Genomic DNA, 22,043 nt, shown 5'->3' with positions numbered 1-22,043 from the left:
CAACGGCTATTGCCGTGTTGAAACACCGGATCCCGTGAGATCTCCGAAGTTAAGCAACATTGGGCGTGGTCAAGATTTGGATGGGTTACCACACACTGTTGGTGAAGGGTAAGGGAATGGAGGAGCGGAAAGGAACTGGCCACCCTACCGTACGTGAACTCTGGCTCAGGCAAACATCTGCGGAGTTTCGGACCTGCCATCAGGCAGAATACACCCTTACCTTACCTTTCGGTGTAGCGGAGGAAATGTAGGGGATGGGGGTAGAATAACATTCACGGTATCCCCTGCTCGTCGTAAGAGGCGACTAAAAGGGGCCGCAGGGACTAGCCCCAGGGGCTCTGAACATTGGAGCGTGGGTTGGCGACCACGGGGCCCTCAGCTGAGTCCTGGCATTGCTTCAACTTACTTGTGCCAGGCTCCTCACTTTCATCTATCCTATTCGACCTCCCTTGGTCAACTCTTGTTCTTTTCTGATCCCGACGCTATTAGGTTGCGAGGGCTAGGGAGTCTTTCATTTTCACGCCCTTCGTGGCCCTTGTCTTCCTCTGGCCGATATCTTCATTTTTCGAAGGGTCGGTCCCTTCCATATTTTCTCTCTGATTAGTGTTATATAGAGGATGGTTGCCTAGTTGTACTTCCTCTTAAAACAATAATCACCACCACCGCAGGGACTCTGAATTTTTGAGCGTGGGCTGGTGACCTCGGGGGCCTTAGCTGAGTGCTGACATTGCTTCTAATTACTTTTGCCAGGCTACTCATTTTCATTCATCCTATCCGACCTCTCTTGGTCCACACTTGTTCTTTTCCTTATTCTGTGTTGCTCTGGTAAAAGCATCCCCCTGTGGGTGGGGGCGTAGAATAACACCCGCGGTAACCCCTGCCTGTCGTAAGAGGCGACTAAAAGGGGCTCCAGGGGCTCTGAAATTTGGAGCGTGGGTTGGCGACCACGGGGCCCTTAGCTGGGTCCTGGCATTGCTTCCACTTACTTGTGCCAGGTTCCTAACTTTCAACTATCCTATCCGACCTCCCTTGGTCAACTCTTGTTCTTTTCCGACCCCGACGCTATTAGGTTTGCGAGGGCTAGGGAGTCTTTCATTTCCACGCCCTTCGTGGCCCTTGTCTTCCTTTGGCCGATACTTTCATTTTTCGAAGTGTCGCGTCTCTACCATTTCTTCCCTCTGATTAGTGTTATAGAGAGGATGGTTGCCTAGTTGTACTTCCTCTTAAAACAATAATCACCACCACATCTGGTAAAAGCATTGTGTAGTCCCTCTTTCTATGAACCGTCGGCAGCTCACTTCTGTAGTGAAGTCACCTACAGTATTTATTTGTTGCGTGTGTGCTTTAGGCTTTAAATCAGGACGTACTTGTCTTGTGTTGAGTGAGAGTTGGATGTATATTGTATTGTATTTCTGTGTGTTCCATTATTTTCGTCATCATCATCATCATCATCATCATCATCATCATCATCTGTTTACCCTCCAGGTTCGGTTTTTCTCTCGGACTTAGCGAGGGATCCCACCTCTACCGCCTCAAGGGCAGTGTCCTGGAGCTTCAGACTCTTGGTCGGGGTATACAACTGGGGAGTATGACCAGTACCTCGCCCAGGCGGCCTCACCTGTTATGCTGAACAGGGGCCTTGTGGAGGGATGGGAAGATTGGAATGGATAGGCAAGGAAGAGGAAAGGAAGCGGCCGTGGCCTTAAGTTAGGTACCATCCCGGCATTCGCCTGGAGGAGAAGTGGGAAACCACGGAAAACCACTTCCAGGATGGCTGAGGTGGGAATCGAACCCACCTCTGCTCAGTTGACCTCCCGAGGCTGAGTGGACCCCGTTCCATCGAACCCGGTCCTCCGGGGGTGGCAGCTAATCACGCTAACCACTACACCACAGAGGCGGACCATTATTTTCGTACTATACAGAAGTTGTCACTGAAGATTTTGGTATTGTGGTGTGCAGCGATACGTCATGGCATGTAGTGATAAAAAAATTGACGTGCGTTTTATTTGTGCTTGGTTTTGTTATTTAGCTATTCTTAAGCGTATTTTAATTTTACCACATTTTCCAGACCACATTTAATTGTTGCTATTGTTTCTGTGAGTGATACGATAGCACAATAATGCCCCGCGTTGCCTGGGGAAATTTGATAAATGCAATTAAATGCGTACCTCACCCCTCGAACCTATAAAAATATTATTTTTCTATTTTCTCCCCCAATTTCCCGCAAAAAGTTTAAATTAGAACAGGCGTACTGAAAGTACAGTTAAAATAATAATACATTATACTACTGCATTGTTTCTTATTAACTCACCCACTACGTTACAGTAAAAATAGCACTTAACACAATTAATAAATGGAAAAATAATCAGCACTTCTCGTTGAAACTAATAAAACCAAACCAAACCCCATGGCACTACAGCCCTTGAAGGGCCTTGGCCTACCAAGCGACCGCTGCTCAGCCCGAAGGCCTGCAGATTACGAGGTGTAGTGTGGTCAGCACGAGGTATCCTCTCGGCCGTTATTCTTGGCTTTCTAGACCGGGGCCGCCATCTCACCGTCAGATAGCTCCTCAATTCTAATCACGTAGGCTGAGTGGACCTCGAACCAGCCCTCAGGTCCAGGTAAAAATCCCTGACCTGGCCGGAAATCGAACCCGGGGCCTCCGGGCGAGAGGCAGGCACGCAACCCCTACACCACGGGGCCGGCTGAAACTAATAAGGCAAATACAAATATTCAGACTACCTAAATTCAAGGTTGCGCCACCCCTGCTACTATTACGACTCGGCAATATTATCCCGACCTTTTGTAATTCTGTATTACTCTAACTCCTAATACTCGTGCATTTTAGTATTTTTGATATCGCGGTTAAGCCGCAACGCGGTTGATTCGATTACGGTAAATCGAGAGTTGAGTGTAGTAACAAGATAACTCAACTTATCTGGTTCGTACCGGGGACTGTTTTGTATTCTTGAATAATCCGCAAGTAACATTTGGCCATTTTTTCAATATTATGAAGACACGACTTACCTTGTTAGTGTCAAAGGATAGAGAACATTGACCTTAGTAGGTTATTGCAAAAATAAAAAAAATGACCGAAAAAAGACTTATCTGATTTTCTCCCAGGATGAGTGATAATATACAAGGGGGAAACATATGCTTTGTAAAGGATAGGGCCGTAACTGACATCTTGTCCTGTCAGACACGCGTTTGAAAGCTGTATCCTATTGCTTGCTATCTGTTCGTCTGGGTTTTACAGAAGTTATTGTGTGACAGCACAAAGGAGACGCTTCGTGCTGTGATGCAACCTGGACAATGTACTCCACATACTAAGATGGCTTGACCGTGTGAAAGCTGCCCGTCTTGGCAGGCCGTACGCCGAGGATTGCACAAAGGCACAGGCGAAAGTTTTTGGCCCCCAAGGATTTTTTTTCCCTACTCTCCTTACCAGATCCGTCTCTAGTATATAAGGCCCGGGGCGATGGTTGGAAGGCATCAGTCAGTTCTCGACTAGCACATCAGTCGCTTCTTTCGTAGTAGACAACTACACAACCCACACACCGCAGTCATGAAGTTCATGGTGAGTTAAGTCACATCATCTAACTCTGTAGTCAAGTGTAATTTTGAAAAGTTTATTTGATTAATATATTCCTGGATTAGAAGGATAATCCGTTGCCCAGGAAACTCTTCGAGGAGGACTTTTCAGTGTTACCCATTTTGAATACGATTCCTACTTAATTTAAGAGCGTAGGCTTAGTTTTAATACCATATTTCACTATTTTACTCTTCCATTCGATGAACTTGGAATAATTTATCATTGTGGTAAAATATACTCAAACGGTAAATATGCTGGGGAATGCGTTCCAGAAAAAGAAAGACAAAAAGACACCCGAAAAAGTATAAAAGTCTGATATTTATTTAGTAGTTGCGTTTTGCAAATGATAAAACGTTTCTATAAATCATTTAATAATTGAGGGAAAAAGACGCTGAATCTCCAATTTCTTTTCTTTATCATAGAGAGGTGCCTATTTAAAATTTTATCATATATGATGCTGGATGAGACTTTTATAGTTCGGATTTTATTAAATTCTTGTACTCCTGCTCGTGTTAGAACAGCTAAATCTATTTTCTCTTTCATATAATGTGATATATTCTAGTTGTCATGCACTTCTGAAACACTTTGTGAGGATTGACGGTGATCTACATGGCACCATCTGACAACTTCTTTTTTTTAAGTATTTTCCAAGGATTTTTTCGGAAGTTAAACTAAATGTGGAATACAAGTTACTAAGTTATGTAGCATAATGATACTTCACACGCCTGAAGGGAATATTAACATCGATCTGTAATCTAGGTATTGTTCTATAGAATTTACATCTTTCAGTAAATGAACGACTTAATCAGAATAGTGCGATGAGAAAACTTAAATTCATGATGATAATTGTGCTGAAATTAAGATAATTTTAATCTATTGTCAACAATGCATTGCCATGTTTAAAATGGAAAACGCTATATTTCAAGGTAATTGGACACAAGTTAAATTCTTAGCTACTATTTCATAATTTTTAATACCTCCTGTAAAAAAAAAATTACCGGGCTTGAATAAAAGTGATTATATCTCGATATTCGTAAGAAATAGAATGGCAGATGTGTACAAGAATAAACCAGCTGAGCTGTATAGCCAAACAGAAGTAACTGATTTGATTGCTATTGTTTAAATAATTATGGACTCAAGGTTAAGTAAACGTATACGAAGCTATAATATAACAATCTATAACCATACAACCACAATTTAGATAGGAGAGACATTCACTACATGGAATGAATATTCGATTACTTTACAGGAGTGACAATGATCACTCACAATTCACTGAACGCGGATGGCACTATTCAATTTTAAACTCAGTTTACTTGGTTTCTTGTTGAAGTACTACCTTACAATGATATCTTATCGGTGCGGATTGAAGTAGAGATTTAACAAAATACATAAGTATCAAGAAATCTGATCATCTCTGTTTCGACCATTAAGAGAGTGTTCATGATAAATGAAGGAGATAATTTATAAAACATCTGTACATAAAAAAAATATTACATTAAATAAATTTACCTTGAATCGTTGACTGTGACAAACATTCCTAGAAACTTGAATACAAGTGCTGATTGTGTACAAAGAACCTTCCTTTGAAGCGATCGGTTTCGTAATCTAGTTTACTTGACCTATTGACTTCTTGTATACGACAGTTTTAGGTTGTTAAAAATGTTCACCTGTACACTTAAGTAATTTCAAACATTACTTTTTAAATTATTGTTTGTAAATATGTTTTAATAATGCTTTGTCGATATCGCAGCCTTTTAACAAAGGAAGCTTTGATAATGAAAAGTACAAAATTGTATACACTTGAGAATACGTTAAATATGTACTCGTATTTTCAGATTATGTATTTTTATTGACATTACCGTTAGAATTGAGGTACCTAAAAGCCAAGCAATATATGTTCATAAGGATAAACGTGATTTATACGAACTCACAATTCCATACTATAAAGAAAAGTATTATTTAAGGTCTTTGAAGTAGTGTATCTTTTTAAGCTAGAAACACAATAACAGCCAGATTTTTTTACAATTCTTTAAGCAGTTTAGATTAGATAAATTTATGACAATGGTTTGTTTGGAGGCTGTAAATGATTTAGTTACATTTCAGAGTAACCATGTGTATGTGTTATGAGTGACTTGCGGGACAGCTGACCTTTCTCTGGCAGGACATTCTTATAATCTGGATTATAAAGACGTGTATGTTTGGAATGCATTGTCTACTGCTCAGCTTCTAACTGGATTAAGCTGAATGACATTTGCTGTTGAAACTAAAAAAAAACACTAAATTTGAGTTATTTTAATCCTAGTGATACAGACATTTCTGAAGCCACACGTAATTATTTCACGTTCACATCTAGTTAATGAAGTTCTCTAAACAATGTCAATTAAACAATCTTCGGTCATAATTCAGGGGTTTTATGGTAACTCTGTACTTTGTGTAGATGTCACTAAATCTTCTGCTATTTTATTGTCTTGCTGAAACTGAGATAATATGGAAAGATATGGAGGTTCGAGGTTGGTTTCTAAAGATTCCTAATATTTTCAATTCACTTAATATAGTACTCGTAATATTTTTAGTACAGTTAATATAGTACTCCTAATATTTTCAATTCACTTAATACAGTACTCCTAATCTTTTTAGTACAGTTAAGACAGTACTCCTGATATTTCCAATTCACTTAATATAGTACTTCTAATGTATTCAGTTCAAATAATACAGTACTCCTAATATTTTAGTTCAGTTAATATAGTATTCCTAATATTTTCAGTTCAGTTAATACAGTACTAATAATTTTTAGATCAATGAATATAGTACTAACATTTTCAGTTCACTTAATGCAACACTCCTAATATTTTCAATTCAATTAATACAGTGCTAATATTTGTAGGTCAGTTAATATACTACCCCTAATACTTCCAGTTCAGCTAATACAGCACTAATATTTTTAGTTGAGTTAATATAGTACTAATATTTTCAGTTCAGCTAATATAGTACTAATATTTTCAGTTCAGCTAATATAGTACTAATATTTTTAATTCGATTAATATAGTACTCCTAATGTTTTCAGTTCAGTCAATATAGGACGACAGTTTTCTCTCATGTTAATAATCGAATGTCTTGTTTTCAGTTGGCCCTCGCTGTCCTGGCTGTTTTCGCCTGCGCCGTCTACGCTGCACCCACTGAGGAAACCCAGAATGTTGAGCCCCAGCCTGAGGCGGCAAAGAGGGATAAGCGTGGCTTCCTTGCTGCCCCTCTAGCTGCTCCTCTTGCCGCCCCCTTGGCTCTTCCAGCTGCCTACGCCGCCTACCCAGCTCCATTCGCCGCCTACCACGCCGCCCCCGCTCTGGCCTACTCTGCACCCTATGTAGCCGCCCCTTACGCTAAGGCATATGCTGCACCAGCCCTGGCTGGCTACACCTTCCTGGGTTAAACCTCCAACCATTCACCAACGGGCAGAATCGGCGAACAACCATTAACGAGGGACACACGATCAAACATGACTCTGAAACCATACATGTAACAATAGTAACCTGATTCAGAAGGCAGTGACATAGCTTCAACTCCTCGACCGTTATCATGGCCTGCTTGATACTGTTTTAGTCAACTCAATCTTTTGTCTGCATTAATCAAGGCTCCCTTACTTTGTTGTGACTATATTGGGTTTATGGCCTTCTTACTTCTGAACTATCAATCACTTTCAGAAGACTTTGAATTACTTCAGTATAATAAGACATGGCCTCTGCAACTCTAAACTCATTTCGGACAGCTCAATGAATTATCAAGCAAATATACAAGACTCTGAATCATTTCAACCTATTGTTCGTGTATGGTTATCACGTTGTCTATAATTCAATCAACTGACGATCACGTACCAACTTTCTATATACATAACTTTAAAATACTTTCAGAAAATGTGAGATTAGGAAAAGTAAACATATAAAGAAATCTCCCTTTAAACTTTAAAAACTTAATTAAAAATACTCCAATTTTTTCTTCCTTGTCATCAAAGATATGTTAGCAGTAATGGTACGAACATTAATATCTGTTAAAAAACAGTAATTCCATTTGTCACTATGTTAAAGAAACACACACTATACTCTAGTCACAGACGTCACTATTGGATGAGCATGTAAATAAAAAAAACAAAGACGTCGTATTTGGAACTAATCCAACCAACTTCCAGTGACTGGAATTATTAACGAGTGATACCACAAAGAATTAACAAACATAACGCATGTTTGGTTCGATGTCACTTCTCTCATTAGCGTATTCTTTGCAAGTATCTTGTTCAAAGAATAAATTACTGATAAAATTAAGATCGCCATTGCCCATTTAAACGGACAGGAACGTCTACTAATGATCTGAAAGAAATAAAGAGGCTGATTTTATAAAATCGTTACCGTTGAGTATCAACATTTTCTTTTTTTTACAGTTGGATTAAAATTGTTAAAACTTTGTTTGTATTATAAATTTGTTTATTGTTGTAAATTGTACAGTTGCATTTTTTTGTTTCACTTATGAAATAAAACCAAGAATGTTAAGCATATTTATACGTTTCTTATTTTTTCATGTTATGTACGAACAAAACCGTACAGCTTACTATCCCATAAATACTTCCTCCAAAAATACAGCTTACTTTCCCATTCATAGTTCCTCACAAAATACAGCTTACTTTCCCATTAATACATCCTCACAAAATACAGCTTACTTTCCAATTCATACTTCCTCACAAAATACAGCTTACTTTCCCATTCATACTTCCTCACAAAATACAGCTTACTTTCCCATTCATACTTCCTCACAAAATACAGCTTATTTTCCCATTCATACTTCCTCACAAAATACAGCTTACTTTCCCATTCATACTTCCTCACAAAATACAGCTTACTTTCCCATTCATACTTCCTCACAAAATACAGTTTACTTTCCCATTCATACTTCCTCACAAAATACAGTTTACTTTCCCATTCATACTTCCTCACAAAATACAGCTTACTTTCCCATTCATACTTCCTCACAAAATACAGTTTACTTTCCCATTCATAGTTCCTCACAAAATACAGCTTACTTTCCCATTCATACTTCCTCACAAAATACAGCTTACTTTCCCATTCATACTTCCTCACAAAATACAGCTTACTTTCCCATTCATACTTCCTCACAAATCATAAGACTTGAATAATATTGCGACCGTTGAAAAAGATAAATAAAGATACTTATAATGAATTTCATATTTCAAAAAATGAAGTAAAACGTGTCACAATTGAAGACCTTCGCGGAATAAGGATGTAATCAACAAATCATTAATTTTTCAGGAGAGAGGAAAATTATTTTAGGGTTTTATTTCATGGTATTCGCTACTTGAACTAACTGCATAAGTAAGTGTACAAATGAGTGTATCTATTAAAAACAACATTTTATTGTTATAATTTAAGGTTTTAAAATAATGTACGAATTGAAGTGATGCAATGGAAAATAATCTACAAGTATGTCTTATGTTTGTGTATAATACAAGAGAACTCCTGTACATGCACTTGGAACAAATATGATAGCAAATAATATTAGTGTAATATTAAAAATATATACAATAACAGTACAAATGTGAAGAAAATATACAGTCGAACCTCGATATCTCGAACCTCCATTAGTCGAATTGTCAATATATCGAAGTAACTAAAATTTCCCGGCGGTTTGTCCTCTTCTTCAGTGTATTTACTTTTCTATTACTAGAAATTCGGTTACAGAAATTTTTCAATTTCTCGAAATTCGGTTACACAAATTTGTCTATTACTCGAAATTCGGTTACACAAATTTTTCAATTTCTCGAAATTCGGTTACACAAATTTGTATATTACTCGAAATTCGGTTACACAAATTTTTCAATTTCTCGAAATTCGGTTACACAAATTTGTCTATTACTCGAAATTCGGTTACAGAAATTTTTCAATTTCTCGAAGTAAACATTTCCTCCCTTGAAGCAAAATGTACTCTGTAACTCGAATTTTGTGTAGCATTAACTGCGCAGTACGGCATTTGTGGTTTATGAGGAACAATTCACAAGTAAAGAAAGGGTTGCAGTGATGCTGGGTGTTAATATGACGGGAACCGAAAATCTAAAAGTTCTAGTGATCGGAAAATCGGCCAAGCCTCGCTCTCTCTCGGGTGTAAATTAATTACGGGGCACGTACCGGACCAACCCCCGAAGTCGCGGATGACAAGCTCCATTTACGAATCTCGGCTGTATGGTATGATGAGAAATTTCAGCGTGAAGGGAGGAAAGGTTAACAGTAACAAACAGAAGAGACTAACGGTTTTCTTTTTCCAAAGTTGTTAACGGAGGTATGTTTCTTGTTTCTCTACTGTATGTACTGTGTCCTGTCTTCTAAAAAGTTACTATAATAAGGGTTATCCTCGGCTTTGTTCAAAAACCATAAGCAACCTCACGTTACCAAAACTCTACCTACAAAATTCACCCATTGATTTCAGTGAATCTGTCAAAGATCTCGGTATTATTATAGACGAACATCTTACCTGGAAGCAGCAGGTTACCGGCATCTCCAGGAAAGTATTTGCGACACTTAACTCACTTAGAAGATTCCGCAACATATTTTCTCGAGTATTAAAAGAACGGTCCGCCTCTGTGGTGTAGTGGTTAGCGTGATTAGCTGCCACCCCCGGAGGTCCGGGTTCGATTCCCGGCTCTGCCACGAAATTTGAAAAGTGGTACGAGGGCTGGAACGGGGTCCACTCAGCCTCGGGAGGTCAACTGAGTAGAGATGGGTTCGATTCCCACCTCAGCCATCCTCGAAGTGGTTTTCCGTGGTTTCCCACTTCACCTCCAGGCGAATGCCGGGATGGTACTTAACTTAAGGCCACGGCCGCTTCCTTCCCTCATCCTTGCCTATCCCTTCCAATCTTCCCATCCCCCTACAAGGCCCCTGTTCACCATAGCAGGTGAGGCCGCCTGGGCGAGGTACTGGTCATACTCCCCAGTTGTATCCCCCGACCAAGAGTCTGAAGCTCCAGGACACTGCCCTTGAGGCGGTAGAGGTGGGATCCCTCGCTGAGTCCGAGGGAAAAGCCGAACCTGGAGGGTAAACAGATGATGATGATGATGATGATGATTAAAAGAACGCCTCATTTGCACTCTTGTATTACCTCATTTCGACTACTGTGACACCGTGTACAACGACCTGACTGCTACTCTTAACGACAAACTACAACGCGCGCAAAACGCCTGTATTCGGTACATATGTGACCTACGTTACTTTGACCATGTTACACCTGCCTACGATGAACTCGGTTGGCTAAAACTCAAACAACGTCGTAATCTTCATGCTTTATGCCTTCTTCATCGAATACTCTCCTCATGCTCACCTCCCTACTTGTACAGTAAATTTCACCACCTCTCATCCAATCACAGTTTCGGAACACGGTCAAAATCTGATACACTTATATACACTGACTGACAGAGCAAATGCAACACCAAGAAGGAGTGGTCAGAACTTTATGCCAATTGCAGGGTAGACTGACGTCACTGAGGTATGCTCATGATGTGAAATGCGCCGCTGTGCTGCGCACGTAGCGAACGATAAATGGGACACGGCGTTGGCGAATGGCCCACTTCGTACCGTGATTTCTCAGCCGACAGTCATTGTAGAACGTGTTGTCGTGTGCCACAGGACACGTGTATAGCTAAGAATGCCAGGCCGCCGTCAACGGAGGCATTTCCAGCAGACAGACGACTTTACGAGGGGTATGGTGATCGGGCTGAGAAGGGCAGGTTGGTCGCTTCGTCAAATCGCAGCCGATACCCATAGGGATGTGTCCACGGTGCAGCGCCTGTGGCGAAGATGGTTGGCGCAGGGACATGTGGCACGTGCGAGGGGTCCAGGCGCAGCCCGAGTGACGTCAGCACGCGAGGATCGGCGCATCCGCCGCCAAGCGGTGGCAGCCCCACACGCCACGTCAACCGCCATTCTTCAGCATGTGCAAGACACCCTGGCTGTTCCAATATCGACCAGAACAATTTCCCGTCGATTGGTTGAAGGAGGCCTGCACTCCCGGCGTCCGCTCAGAAGACTACCATTGACTCCACAGCATAGACGTGCACGCCTGGCATGGTGCCGGGCTAGAGCGACTTGGATGAGGGAATGGCGGAACGTCGTGTTCTCCGATGAGTCACGCTTCTGTTCTGTCAGTGATAGTCACCGTAGACGAGTGTGGCGTCGGCGTGGAGAAAGGTCAAATCCGGCAGTAACTGTGGAGCGCCCTACCGCTAGAGAACGCGGCATCATGGTTTGGGGCGCTATTGCGTATGATTCAACGTCACCTCTAGTGCGTATTCAAGGCACGTTAAATGCCCACCGCTACGTGCAGCATGTGCTGCGGCCGGTGGCACTCCCGTACCTTCAGGGGCTGCCCAATGCTCTGTTTCAGCAGGATAATGCCCGCCCACACACTGCTCGCATCTCCCAACAAGCTCTACGAGGTGTACAGATGCTTCCGTGGCCAGCGTACTCTCCGGATCTCTCACCAATCGAACACGTGTGGGATCTCATTGGACGCCGTTTGCAAACTCTGCCCCAGCCTCGTACGGACGACCAACTGTGGCAAATGGTTGACAGAGAATGGAGAACCATCCCTCAGGACACCATCCGCACTCTTATTGACTCTGTACCTCGACGTGTTTCTGCGTGCATCGCCGCTCGCGGTGGCAAATGGTTGACAGAGAATGGAGAACCATCCCTCAGGACACCATCCGCACTCTTATTGACTCTGTACCTCGACGTGTTTCTGCGTGCATCGCCGCTCGCGGTGGTCCTACATCCTACTGAGTCGATGCCGTGCGCATTGTGTAACCTGCATATCGGTTTGAAATAAACATCAATTATTCATCCGTGCCGTCTCTGTTTTTTCCCCAACTTTCATCCCTTTCGAACCACTCCTCCTTGGTGTTGCATTGTCACTGTCAGTCAGTGTATTCCACCTCATTTGTTATTTCTTCGGCACGACAGTGGAATACACTACCCGTCTCTGTTAGAGGAGCCTCACCTGCTAGTTTTAGGCAACTTTGTCACCGGTACCTAGTAAGTAATAGATGAAGTCCTATATTGTTATTTGTATGTTATGAAAATTTTGTAGATTTAGCCTTCCTCAAACTATAGACTTTATATAATCTCACTGTTATTATCAAGGTTAATTGAAATTAGCTAATCATGTCATAACTGTGTAAATAATAATAATAATAATAATAATAATAATAATAATAATAATAATAATAATAATAATAATAATAATAATAATAATAATAATAATAGTAATAATAATAATAATAATCATTTTCCTATTTTTAATTTTTTGCTTTTCATCATAATATTGCATTGTATAGTAGTTGCAAGATGTTTCAATTGTAGGCCTAAGTCTATTTATTTTAATTTGCACATGTAGATACTATATTTTCTGGTTAGGTGGAAGAGAGGGCCTAATGGCCTTAATCTTGCCAGACAAAATAAATCCATTGTATTGTATTGTATTGTATTGTATTGTATTGTATTGGTTATAATGAAAGTGATGCCGTAAATTTGTTTGTATATTTTTAAATATTGTTGAGATACATATGATTTAATTATGTGCTATACATGCTCAAAAACGGTATTCTATATATCTCGAAATTTCGATATCTCGAAATAAAATTTAGTTCCCGATTTATTTCGAGATATCGAGTTTCCACTGTATATGTGATTTCATCTATGGCCTTTATTTAAATGAACTATTACTCCTGGTGATGAAGCACCACAAGCACTGCCCACCATTGTGACTGATCTTCCATCCTTACACCACGGAGGACAAGGTCTGCTGTCCGACTCCATGGCTAAATGGTTAGCGTGCTGGCCTTTGGTCACAGGGGTCCCGGGTTCGATTCCCGGCAGGGGGTTGGGAATTTTAACCATCATTGGTTAATTTCTCTGGCATGGGGGCTGGGTGTATGTGTCGTCTTCATCATAATTTCATCTTCGTCATGACGCGCAGGTCGCCTAAGGGAGTCAAATCGAAAGACCTGCACCTGGCGAGCCGAACTTGTCCTCGAACACTCCCGGCACTAAAAGCCATACGTCATTTCATTTCAAGGTCTGCTGTCTCTAAACCAGCTTGAAGTTCAAATGTAAGACATAAGATGACACCACAGCATAGAGGCGAAATGTCACTTTTTTAAACATTTTGTTGGCTACATTCATATTTCGGCGAGGTCTTCAATTGAAGATGATTATCTCAAGCAACGCCGTCTATATATCAGACAGTGCTAATACGTAATATGGTGACATTATCCACTTGTCAAACGGTAGGTTCAGTCAATCTTGCCAAGTCTACAAATAAAAAGTCGGTAGATTGTACGTAACAATTTCGGGAGTTTTAAAGAAAAACAGTGCTAATACGTGGTCAGCACGACGAATCCTCTCTGCCATTGCTGTATTCTTGGCTTTCTAGACCGGGGCCGCCATCTCACCGTCAGATAGCTCCTCAATTCTAATCACGTAGGCTGAGTGGACCTCGATCCAGCCCTCAGGTCCAGGTAAAAATCCCTGACCTGGCCGGGAATCGAACCCGGGGCCTCTGGGTAAGAGGCAGGCACGCTACCCCTACACCACGGTGCAGGTACTGAAGTGTTATAATGTAACTAAATTACAGAATGCAATAATTATTTGAAGTTGTTATGAGAAAAATATATAATTTCACGGACTCGTACTTTCTGGCTATTCTTCTTCTTCTCTTTCTCCCCAATCTATTTATCAGGCGTCGAAATTGTGTGCCAATTTTGTAGTCGTAGCAGGATGCAGGTTTTGTATTCTATATCCTGGTCGGTGATTTCCCTTCGATTAATGCAGTCAAGCGTGAGTTTTGAGTTCAATAATAGGGGGGGGGGAGATTACGTAATTTGAGCCTAAATTTAATGCGGGGAAGTACCTAACGAGTGATGTTATCGATAAAACGTCACGCAGTGAGACGAGGAAGGAGGTTTTCGGCACAAATATACTATGCACCATTACTCATTATTACTAATTTTCCTTAAATTTGGATTAGAAGAAATTTCGGGATTTTTTCGTGATTTCGGTTGTGTTGCAAGTAATCGGGAGATCTCCTGAAATTTCAGGAGACCTAGCACACTGGGCTTACTACAATTCTAAGACCAACTTATAAGTGATCCTTTCAGACGTTCATTTTTCTATAAATATACAAACTATTATGAAAGATGAATACCCACACACAGAAGTAACAGTTAATATTTAACAGACAAATAGTAATATAAGGTAATATACCAGCGTTTGCGTTTTTCATTGCTTGATGCATCACCCTATCTTTATAGCACTTCTAAAGGGAATGATTCTGAGAAATAATTCACCAAGGCATCAGGTTTACTTATAATGAAATCTCGTTTTAGGAGATCTAGTACCTTCTTTTTGCTATCCGATTCGGATATCCTCTCTACGTGATTCGGGATGTTGTCTTTCAACTGGCGTACTACGCCTCAGGTATGATGGAAAATATGGAAACTTGCAGGACACTGCATTTTCAGTCCCTTTAGGAAATGCCAGAGCCAATTTGATAACACTATCATCTGGTTATTTCCAATTCTAGTCAGCTATGATGACCTCCTTACTAAACCCTGCTGCTAGTATTAAATATAAATTCTTTTCTGGGATGGCACGAAATTATTTCTGTTTCCTTGCCTCTTCTTTATCCCCTTAACACTCAAATTCCTTCATGTCCTTTTTGCATAGATGGTCGGTGGCTGCAAATATGGACACTTAGTCCACAAATATTTGAACATCTCTCACTTTCTGAACCTGGATGAATTATGGTTAAATATTTAGCCACCCAATACCGGAACAACTGTGATGATAAGAAGTCAAAACACGCTGGTCTGATCAAGATACAAACTGGAATAATACAATATATTACAGAGTAGAGAGAACAAAGAGTACCGAGAAAACAACGGTCACTACGTATTTAGCCATTAAACTATAAGAGGTTTGGGAAAGAAAATGTAGACACTGATCCACTTATATTCACACTACTATCGTAATTCAATTTCCAGCCCGGCACACATTTGCTAGGTATCTGAAAATGTATCTGAAAATGTATCTGAAAATGTATAATAAATGTTGCTTGAGATGTTAGTTTACCAAATTGCATTATTAGTGACAGATATATGCACTTCAGTATGTGGGAAATCATCATCATCATCATCATCATCATCATCATCATCATCATCCATACAAATCCAGTTTTCCGGGTGTGGTGGACAAACGCTCGCCATCTCTTCCGGTCTGCATAAATATTCTGTTCCAGGATATATTCCCATTTGAAACCTCTCTCGTCCGCATCTGATTTCACTGAGTCTATCCAGCGTTTCCCTGGTCTTCCCCTTGGTCTTTTTCCTTGGACAGTAAGGTCGAAGTATTTTCTGGCAGGTCTCTCGCTCTTCATTCTCATGATGTACCCGTACCACTGAAATCTACGCCTCTTTATTACTTTATTAATAGGGACCTCATTGCAAACTACTTTCCTGTTGACTTCATTCCTGATTATGCCATTTCGAGTAGTTTGATTCATAGTTCTAATGAATCTCATTTCTGTTCCATGAATTCTGCTGTAGTCATTGTTCAGTAGAGTATATGTCTCTAAACTATATAGGGGCCGATGACCTTCGATGTTAGGTCCCTTAAGACAACAAGCATCATCATCATCATCATCATCTAAACCATATCTGAGAATCGGTACGAAGTAGGTATTGTACAGGGTTTGTGTTACATGTCGTTAAATCTGCTGACACCACTGGACTGAGCCAGGATGGAACTTGCCAAGATCAGATCAGCGGACCAGTGCTCTACCACCTGAGCTACTGAGCCCGGTACCATTATAATTATCGTTAAGGAAATATCGTGGATCACAGACGGATACGAAGAGCACAACTTAACACAACAAAATTTGAAATTGTATTCCTTTTTTTAGTTTAAAAATTGTTAAATAGAAAATCTGAATGAATAAGAACAATATTATTGCTCTAGCAATAACGGATACTTAGAAGTGCGAAAATAAGGTACAAAATTTACAATTGTTAACAGTTTGGTTGATTTACATAGAAAAGAACGTTATTGCCTTTGACAGGAACAATGTTTTACAAAGAGAATGCTTTGATCCGATAATTTACACGACACAGGAGTCTGCGTTCCAAAAGGTAGCACAATCTAACCTCGCAGGGTCATCAATTACTTATGGCGGACTTAAGTTACACCTGACAACCTATTCGTTGTCCTCAATTAAAGTATTTACGACAATTTGAGCCGATATGGGCTTATCTATTGCTCAACTGTATATGATTCACAGTTCCTACAGGGAACTAAAACCAGAAACAATTACCAAATCAAATGGCCTTAATAAAAAAAATAAAGAACAGGGAAGTTGTAACCGGCCATAAACAAAGTGCAAGAAGGCGAAACACCTGTACTCCTCTAGAGAGTGGGCTTATCGCCCAATGATACGGAGGCTAGTCCTATACTACTAAATGAGAAGCGTTAATGCCAAATAAGTTTTGAGAAATTTACTGATTTTGAAAACTTTAGTCACCTCATGCCAAGTTGAATGGGAACCGACAGAGGGTATTCACTCTTTGTTCCGTTACATTACATATTTCCCAGTAGGGAATAGAATAGAGTCCTCAGACTTGCCGAAAAAGCTACACCAAATTTAGAAATGTACATTAAATAAAAGATGTTAAAGCCTTGCATTCCCAGAATAGATTGCGAACTTGATTGTAAACGTTTGTTGCTTTCTGTGGGAAATGCTTGCTCTTATGGCTTTAAGCAGGTCCTATTAAACCACAGGTGATTTTATTTATATCATCAAATTTAACTTAATCGAGTCAGAAACATAACATATAACATGACGTATATTACAATAAATTAAAATACATCCAAAAAGATGGTAATACAAGTACATAATTTCTAGAAATTAGGTAATCCACATCACATGGGTCTACCCTGCACAAATACAATTTAAATGTAGTGTGACCAGCATCTAGCCAATTCGCACGCTTCCTTGGTGGCATCAATCATGTTACTGAACATTATTTGAAATGTCATCAAATGAAGTACGAGAACTAACTTGCAAAATTAAAAAAGAGAGACACCTTTATGAGAGCAAAAGCCATCGCTAGCGCCTAGTGTGTTCATAAGATCACCCTACAAATAACATAGCGGTAAGAAATTTTCCTCTTGGAAATTATCCACCATTCACTGCGACCTATGTAAAATATATCAGTCCAGTTTTCACGGACTTATCTGTGTGAACAGCACTAGAAAACAACAATTACTTATTTGAAGCGCACACTTGTTGTTCCTCACAAAAGCATTCTCCAACTCACAACCTAAAAATGACGCCAAGTGAGAACTAGAGTATAATAATACATCGAGCAGGCTGAGTTACACCATGTACGTCAAAGATACCAAAACAACAATATTATTATATTAATACGAAGAATTTGAAAATATACAATATTATATATGACAATGCGCTGCGTGATCGTATGATGACCTGATCTGTACTTTATAAGCAAATATAAAAGAGAAATCCACTTTTCTATTAATAGAATTTACTAATGTGTCGCTAGGATAATTGTGGCTTCATTATAAATTGAAGGGCTCATGGAATAACGGCCCATCCCAACCGTCGGTCGAATTTCAGTTCTGTACAGAGTAATTATTTGTATACTGTCAAGTAAAAAGGTAAATTTATTTAGAATATACTTGTCAAATTTCACTTGGGTAGTTTGTGCAACGGGGTTCTGTAATAATATTGTGAAAAGTACTGTATTATTATTATTATTATTATTATTATTATGAGAATCTATTTGAAAATTAAATCTATATTAACGACCTAGAATAAATACCTGAGGTCAATACATTCTTCATCATATCTTAAGCCTACATCCTGCGAAAGTTTAGCTATCTCGTCATCATTTGCAAAAACAGAAGTTCTTTTCTTCCGGATCATACCCAAACTGACCTAATAATTCTAGGATTTACGTCAGCCGCAACGGAATAAATAACTTGCACTTCGATAAATAAGAAAGAAAAGAATTGTTGACCTTCATCTTGGGTGTGTCTCCGTGGTAGCATGGCCCCCTGTGTGCTATATAAATGCGGGTAATACATGAGCAAGATATCACAGCTTCCTCGATACTAACGGAAGAAACTCTTCAAACATGAAGGTTCTGGTAAGTTCTGACTCAGTTCTGAATACAGGATATTTATAATGTTGTATGAGATTTGAGGTATACACAGTGGGAAGAAAGTGCATGATTACAAATGTTCTATGTTCTTAAATACAAAACAAAATTAATTATAATGCATATAATGTTAGAATGTGTAGACATTATAGAAATGCAAGACATTTTTATTATGTTGATTCTAGGCCCACTCAGAACATTAGAAAAGTTATATAATGTGGTGCCAAAACAATCATTTTTAGAAACAAATTATTACCTCAAAATACAGGCACTGAATGTCGGTAATATCAAAATTAATAAATAATTTTTCATATGATCAATTCATATGATTTACCCAATTTGTCTTCTTGAATTCATTCATTCAGTTTTTCAATTATGAATGCTCTCTCCCCGGTTGTTGGTTATCCATGAGTGAGAAGGGATTTATTCATTCATGCGTGTATAAATACAATTCAGCCATGCAATCATTCATTGATGCAGTCATTCATAATGTCCGTTGCAAGTGGAGGAGAACTCTGTGCAGACTTATGACAACAACAACAACAACAACAACAACAACAACAACAACAACAACAACAACAACAACAACAATAATAATAATAATAATAATAATAATAATAATAATAATAATAATAATAATAATAATAATAATAATAATCTTCTACCGCTTTTCCCACATCTGTGGAGTCGCGGGGGCGAACTGTGTCACACACATATGAGTTTGGCCCTATTTCACTGTTGGATGCCCTTCCTGACTTCAGGCATATATGGAGGGATGTGATCACTATTGCGTGTTTCTGTGGTGGGTGGTAGTGTAGTGTGTTGTCTGAGACAAAACAAACACCCAGTTCCCGAAAAAGTAATCAGACGCGATTAAAATCCACGACCCGGCCGGGAATTGAACCCGGGTCCTTCTTAACCGAAGGCCTCAACGCTGACCATTCAGGCAATAATAATAATAATAATAATAATAATAATAATAATAATAATAATAATAATAATAATAATAATAATAATAATAATAATAAAAATAATAATAATTCCTTGGTCATTTCTCTCCATACCCTGATAGAGTTACAGGTGAGAACTGTATAGCACGTATGGACTTGGCCTTGTTTTACGACTGGATACCCTTCCTAACAGCAACCCAGCGACGAGGAATGTATTCACAATATTATGTGTTTCTCTAGGGTTTGGTAGTGCGGTGTGTATATAAAACTGAGCGTGTTGGGAAAACACAGCCACCCAATTCAATAAGCCAGAGGTATTCACTAAACGTGGCTTAAATCCCCAACCTGGCCTGGACTTGAACCAAAACTGGAGGATTCAATGTTAACTATACAGTCAAGAAGCGTATCTAAAGGATGTTGCCATTTAGCAGAACAAAAATGACTACTGATGGTGTTTCTTGGTTCTGCCTCTCCTCCGTTAACTGTTGTCTGTTTCTTGTTTCAGGTTGTCCTCGCCGTGGTGGCCCTCGTCGCCGTCTCTGCCTATCCTCAGCAGGAGGAGACCAGAGAGAGACGTCAGGTCCTCCTCGCCTCTCCAGGAGTCATCAGCACCAGTGTCATTGGCGCTCCCAGGGTTATTTCCTCTCCTGCTCTCGTCGCTGCTCCTGGCCTCGTCAGAAGCGGTGTTGTTGTTACTCCTGGAGTCTCTAGTGTTCTTATTGGTTAATCTCCATATTTCTTTCTAAAATCCTGTGCTAAAATAAAACTTCTATTTTTTTAAATGCGTGTAAAGTGCTTTTAACATCACCATAAAACTCTTATAAACCTTCAAATGACGAACAAGAACCTCTCCGACTTTTCCAGATATTCCTCAAGCGGTAGGGCGTGCCGAGTCTGGCAAAATATCCACTTATTTGAGCCAGACTTTTCGTATTTATCTTACCTGTCCGACCTCCCTTTGTCAATTTTTGTTCCCTTCCGACCCCGGCATTATTACTCTTGTGAGGTACAGAAAGTATATGTCGACATAAATATGTTTTACGGCTGGGAAGGTTATATTTTTACCAATCTGCTTTTCGTCGTGCCGTTCTATGGCGACGATGGGTTGGGAAAGTGCTAGGAGTGGGAAGGAAGCAGCCGTGGTTTTAATTTAAGTATAGCCCCAGCATTTGCCTGGTGTGGGTGGGATTTTAGCGTGACGGAGGTTAGTGTGACGGAAGTGTAACCTTAGCGATCGTACAAGCTGTGATGTAAAGTATGGATGGATGGTCAGTGATTATTACCTAGCAACCGTTCAGGCTATGGTGTAAGGTATGGATAGATGGTCAAAGAATTTTACCTAGCAACCGTTCAGGCTATGGTGTAAGGTATGGATAGATGGTCAAATAATTTTACCTAGCAACCGTGCAGGCTGTGATGTAAGGTAAGGATGGAGGCCAGAGAATGTTACCTAGCACCCGTGCAGGCTGTGATGTAAGGTATGGATGGATGGCCAGAGAATGTTACCTAGCACCCGTGCAGGCTGTGATGTAAGGTATGGATGGATGGCCAGAGAATGTTACCTGGCACCCGTGCAGGCTGTGATGTAAGGTATGGATGGATGGCCAGAGAATGTTACCTGGCACCCGTGCAGGCTGTGATGTAAGGTATGGATGGATGGCCAGAGAATGTTACCTGGCACCCGTGCAGGCTGTGATGTAAGGTATGGATGGATGGCCAGACAGTGTTACCTAGCACCCGTGCAGGCTGTGATGTAAGGTATGGATGGATGGCCAGAGAATGTTACCTAGCACCCGTGCAGGCTGTGATGTAAGGTATGGATGGATGGCCAGACAGTGTTACCTAGCACCCGTGCAGGCTGTGATGTAAGGTATGGATAGATGGTCAAATAATTTTACCTAGCAACCGTGCAGGCTGTGATGTAAGGTATGGATGGATGGATGGCCAGACAGTGTTACCTAGCAACCGTGCAGGCTGTGATGTAAGGGATGGATGGATGGCCAGACAGTGTTACCTAGCACCCGTGCAGGCTGTGATGTAAGGTATGGATGGATGGATGGCCAGACAGTGTTACCTAGCAACCGTGCAGGCTGTGATATAAGGTATGGATGGATGGCCAGGCAGTGTTACCTAGCAACCGTGCAGGCTGTGATATAAGGTATGGATGGATGGCCAGGCAGTGTTACCTAGCAACCGTTGCTGGCTGTGTCTT

The 22,043-nt window shown here is 40.3% G+C and overlaps 1 protein-coding gene across 1 annotated transcript; it reads left to right on the top strand.

Annotated features, from left to right (window-relative positions):
- The first annotated feature begins 3,449 nt into the window (after nucleotides 1–3,449).
- LOC136883563 (cuticle protein 16.5) lies at nucleotides 3,450–8,138 on the top strand. Its single transcript, XM_067155946.2, has 2 exons — nucleotides 3,450–3,577; nucleotides 6,720–8,138. Exons 1-2 carry the CDS (start codon nucleotides 3,566–3,568, stop codon nucleotides 7,020–7,022), a joined length of 315 nt encoding a protein of 104 aa, XP_067012047.1. The 5' UTR covers nucleotides 3,450–3,565; the 3' UTR covers nucleotides 7,023–8,138.
- Nucleotides 8,139–22,043: the final 13,905 nt, after the last annotated feature.

The sequence above is a fragment of the Anabrus simplex genome, chromosome 11 (genome assembly GCF_040414725.1).
Source record: "Anabrus simplex isolate iqAnaSimp1 chromosome 11, ASM4041472v1, whole genome shotgun sequence".
Lineage (NCBI taxonomy): Eukaryota > Metazoa > Arthropoda > Insecta > Orthoptera > Tettigoniidae > Anabrus > Anabrus simplex.
This window is presented reverse-complemented; position numbering and strand designations above follow the sequence as displayed.